The sequence below is a fragment of the Lissotriton helveticus genome, chromosome 7, assembly GCF_964261635.1.
Source record: "Lissotriton helveticus chromosome 7, aLisHel1.1, whole genome shotgun sequence".
Classification (NCBI taxonomy): Eukaryota; Metazoa; Chordata; class Amphibia; order Caudata; family Salamandridae; genus Lissotriton; species Lissotriton helveticus.
Genome location: NC_136068.1, coordinates 1274520890 through 1274525423, shown reverse-complemented (window position 1 = coordinate 1274525423; position 4534 = coordinate 1274520890). Strand labels below are relative to the sequence as shown.

General features: G+C 51.2%; 1 protein-coding gene across 1 annotated transcript; it reads right to left on the bottom strand.

The window, feature by feature from the left end:
- Window positions 1–874: 874 nt before the first annotated feature.
- On the bottom strand, window positions 875–3426 carry LOC144769446 (endogenous retrovirus group V member 2 Env polyprotein-like). Its single transcript, XM_078653540.1, has 2 exons — window positions 2241–3426; window positions 875–1080 (listed from the first exon to the last, which is right to left on the bottom strand). Exons 1-2 carry the CDS (start codon window positions 3424–3426, stop codon window positions 875–877), a joined length of 1392 nt encoding a protein of 463 aa, XP_078509666.1.
- Between the last annotated feature and the right edge of the window lie 1108 nt (window positions 3427–4534).

Here is a 4534-nt window from a genome sequence, read left to right as displayed (position 1 = left end):
GTGGGTTAAAAGAACACTATGTAGAATCCTCAAGAGCCCAGTGTCATCAAACCCTGGAAATAAACTCAAGTCCTGCCCACACAGTGCTCAGCCGGCGTGAGCGCAGGGGCTGGGGTATTCCGGCGCGCGCAGAAAATGACACCCAGTGCGCCGACTGTCACATCCCATCTTAACTCAGTCCTTGACTGGATCTCAAAAGACTCACGGTTCACTTACTTGACAGGCAAAGTCTCTCAGGCGAGTGCTTGGCTGTGGATTCTCCCTCAGGGCATACCTGACTGGCCCCGGCTGACACTTGATGCAGGGACCGGGGTGCTGGATACCAGAGGCAGGCTAGAGTCTTCAGGGGCGGCCTCTGGACTTGACGGCTATGGAGTTTGGCTCTGGATGGTGGTCCTCGGCTTCTTGGGTATCCCCATGGCTGGCCTTGGGCTCTTCAGCGTGAGCGGCGATGTCATTGGAAAGAGCGGGCCTGTCCACTTGTTTGAACCACGAGATGTTGCGGGTCACCGTTTCCCCTCCTTTCTCAATGGTCACCATGGTCCCTTTCCTATCGATCACTGTCCAGTACCCATGCTCATACCGGGTCTGGAATTTCCCTCCGGGTCTCCGGTCTTTCATGATGACGGTGTCTCTTCGCTGTAGCTGACGGGAGACTGCTCCTCGGGCCTGGCTAGCAGGGTTCATGCATCTCTCTCTCCTCCTGAGGGCACCTTCCTCGTCAAAGGGAGGAGGGGGACCATCCCGGAGCAGTGGGAAGCCCATCCCGGCAGGTGCCAATGAACATTAGTGCCCAAGGTGTTTGGTGTGTTGAGCAGTGAGGGGTGCTTCTGTATTCCCATAGGAATCTCTGCAGTTGTTGCTTAGGGTCACTTTACTCCGCCACAGCAATACGAATAGTCTTGTTGTTTGTCCTCATAAAGAATTCAATCTCCCCATTGGCCTGGGGCCCTTGTGGGGTAATCCGTCGGTGCCGGATGCCATGGTGGTGAAGGAACTCATGGAACTCGTGCCCCTGGAACGGGGGCCCGTTATCTCTGCGGATCTCGTTTGGATATCCGAACATGGCGAATATCTTTTCTAGAGCAGGGCCAAGATATAGGAAAGCTATTGAATTTAAGAATTCCACCACTGGGTATTTCGAGTAGCTGTCGATGAGGGCCAGCGTGGTCCGGGCACCAGGGAAGCTCCCAAAGTCCACGCTCACTTTCTCTCAAGGGTTTTGCCCATGTTCCTCTGTGCGAATGGGTGGGGGTCTTTCGGGCCCACTCGTCACTTGGCAAGATGGACATTTCCGGACCATCTCCACTACATAGGCATCCATCTGTGGTAAATAATTTAATATTACAGTATCTTAGAATTTCTATATTAGTAAATACTTTAAATTAAGTAAAGAAAGGAGTCCATGGTATTCGAGTAAAGAAGGGTTTATTCAATAACTCGAGTTAAGGGAGAGCTCCAGCACCAAGAGGGTACAGGAGTGGTCTGATGTTTTATTCATACAGCAGGGTATTTATACAGTTCAGGCAGTAGGCAGAAAGAAGAAGAAGAAAAATAAGGAAGTGACAAACAGTAATTTCCAACCAGATGTGTCAAGGTATGGGCGTCTCTTGTGTCTCGTGAGAGTGCATGAGGTGTGTCGAAATGTGCTCCCTTCAGTTGAAGGTCCTTCCTTAGTGTCGAAATGCTCCTTTCAGTTGAAGGCCCTTCCTCAACCGGGGGTTATTTCTGGCTTAGAGTCAAGAACAGGAACTGTCTCTTAAAACAGGAACTATCTCGTTGGTTCTCGGAATTGGCTGAGCCACAAGAATGTGTGGTCAATGAACGGAGGGGCCAGGTGCAGGGTGTCTTGCTAGTGAGTTTGGAGACACAATGGATGACACGAAAAAATGGGTGCTGTCTGAATCAAAATGGCAGACAGGCAGAGAAGGGAAACGATGGGGCACAACTGCCAATTTTATTTCCTCATTCCCTCCTTGCCCCAGAGTGTACCTGTATCTATATCTCAATTTGCATGAGATTGTCTATTCATTCCTGTAGCATAATTGTTTCATTTTCTTTCTGCTGGATATGTGGTTTAGGAATGCAGTTTGTAGCGCATAGCCCGCACAGGGCAGGGCCACATTGGATGCAAAGACAGCATCCGGTTATTACCAGGAATATTATGCCTGCTGCTGACAGCAGTTTCCATCCCCAGGATGATATTATTGTCCAAAACCAGTCAGACAATGTCCAAGTGCCAGGTTCTTGATGTAGGCTGGCGGCTATCTTGTGTAATTTTGTTATAGCCGTATGTACAGACGGAGAGTTATCAGGGATGTAAATACAGCAGCTAGAGCCGATAATTTTACAGGCTCCGCCTCTGTCAGCCAGAATGACGTCAAGGACAAGGCGATTTTGGAGGGCAACCAATCTTATGGCAGACTGTTCCTGAGTCAAGTTCCCCAGGGCAGCCACCGTCTGATTTACCACAGCCTCCAAGGTCCTTGTCAACTTGCGTATGAGCTTACTGTTCTGCACAGGGCCGATAAAGAAAAAGAATCCTTTGTTGAAGTCTGTATATTGTTCCAATGTAGTTTCCGTGTGATCAATCCCGGAGATATCGATCATTCTTTTATGTCTAACATGGGGCACTAGGAGGTCTCGGTGGTAAGTGGATGGGGCTACAAAGACAGGAGGTAGCAGAAATGCTATATAGCAAGTTCCCCCCCAGTTCAAGGGTAGCCGCACATAGGCTGTTTGCCCGCAGATGAAATAAGTATAGCGGGATGCTAGAAATGATGATTTTCCCTTGTCTTCAAAACTCACGGTGGTATGGCAATCACTGTGTCCTAATGGGACAGAGCCATTTTTCCGGACGCACAGGTGTCCTTTTACTGTTGAGACCGAGATAGAAGGGGGGCCAGCATTCTTTTTAGGTTTGGTATTTAATATTCTGTAGGACATGGTCATGTTCCCCTGCTTGTATTCTTCGCTTTCTAGGACCGTGCCTGTCGCCTGAGGATCTCCATCCTCATTCGGGTAGCAGACAGCATTAAGGACCTTGTTTAAGTCCCCCCAAGGCCACCCATTCTTGCATGACCTATTTCCATCAGGGCAGGAGGTACGGGTAGTCCTGTCGGCTGTTATTAGGGCGAACCAGGCCTCGCAAGTTCCATTATAAGAAAACGGAAAGGGGAAGAGAGGCATCCCTCCCTCCTTCGGATGTGGTGGGAGGCGGCCACATATCCAGCAATCTGTGATATTGCTGGCCTGATGCGTATAGTGTAGCATCTGTATGAAGGTATTGTTTCGGAGAGCTAGCCTATGGGCTTGCTCATGAGGAGGTAAGTCGTGGTGTGTGTGCTCTTGAGTGTTGTTAGGTGCAGGAGAGGAATGTGGTGCAGGTGGGAAAGCAATGTGGAGGGCCCAACCAAGACATGTCATGATTGTCATCGGAAACAAGCATTGAAAATGCAATAGGTCTCGCAATAGAAGAGTTTTACATTTTTCGTTTTGCAAATGGATGAGTGGCGTTGCGTGGATGAGTGGCGTTGCGTGGATGAGTGGCGTTGCGTGGATGAGTGGCGTTGCGTGGATGAGTGGCGTTGCGTGTGTGAGTGGCGTTGCGTGTGTGAGTGGCGTTGCGTGTGTGAGTGGCGTTGCGTGGCTGAGTGGCGTTGCGTGGCTGAGTGGCGTTGCGTGGCTGAGTGGCGTTGCGTGGGTGAGTGGCGTTGCGTGGGTGAGTGGCGTTGCGTGGGTGAGTGGCGTTGCGTGGGTGAGTGGCGTTGCGTGGGTGAGTGGCGTTGCGTGGGTGAGTGGCGTTGCGTGTGTGTGGCGTTGCGTGGTTGAGTGGCGTTGCGTTGTTGAGTGGTGTTGCGTGGTTGAGTGGCGTTGCGTTGTTGAGTGGCGTTGCGTTGTTGAGTGCCGTTGCGTTGTTGAGTGGCGTTGCGTGGTTGAGTGGTGTTGCGTGGTTGAGTGGCGTTGCGTTGTTGAGTGGCGTTGCATGTGTGAGTGGCGTTGTGTGTGTGAGTGGCGTTGCGTGGTTGAGTGGCGTTGCGTTGTTGAGTGGCGTTGCGTTGTTGAGTGGCGTTGCGTTGTTGAGTGGCGTTGCGTGGTTGAGTGCCGTTGCGTTGTTGAGTGGCGTTGCATGTGTGAGTGGCGTTGCATGTGTGAGTGGCGTTGCATGTGTGAGTGGCGTTGCATGTGTGAGTGGCGTTGCATGTGTGAGTGGCGTTGCATGTGTGTGTGGCGTTGCATGTGTGTGTGCGTTGCATGTGTGTGTGGCGTTGCATGTGTGTGTGGCGTTGCATGTGTGAGTGGCGTTGCGTGTGTGAGTGGCGTTGCGTGTGTGAGTGGCGTTGCGTGTGTGAGTGGCGTTGCGTGGCTGAGTGGCGTTGCGTGGGTGAGTGGCGTTGCGTGGGTGAGTGGCGTTGCGTGGTTGAGTGAATGGTTAGCTGTTGCTTATGCGACGTATAGCACTTAATACTAAAGTAGGCAGACCTTAGCCTTTGTGAGAATAATAGCAAAATAAAAACCAGATCAAGTCAAGGAC

Bases quoted from the DNA above. Each gene is read 5' to 3' on its own strand.
- LOC144769446 (XM_078653540.1), bottom strand. From the start codon at position 3,426: ATGACATGTCTTGGTTGGGCCCTCCACATTGCTTTCCCACCTGCACCA. The intron at 1,081-2,240 runs GCACTTGGACAT...GCCCTGCTCTAG, and splicing joins CAGCCTACATCAAGAACCTG to AAAAGATATTCGCCATGTTC.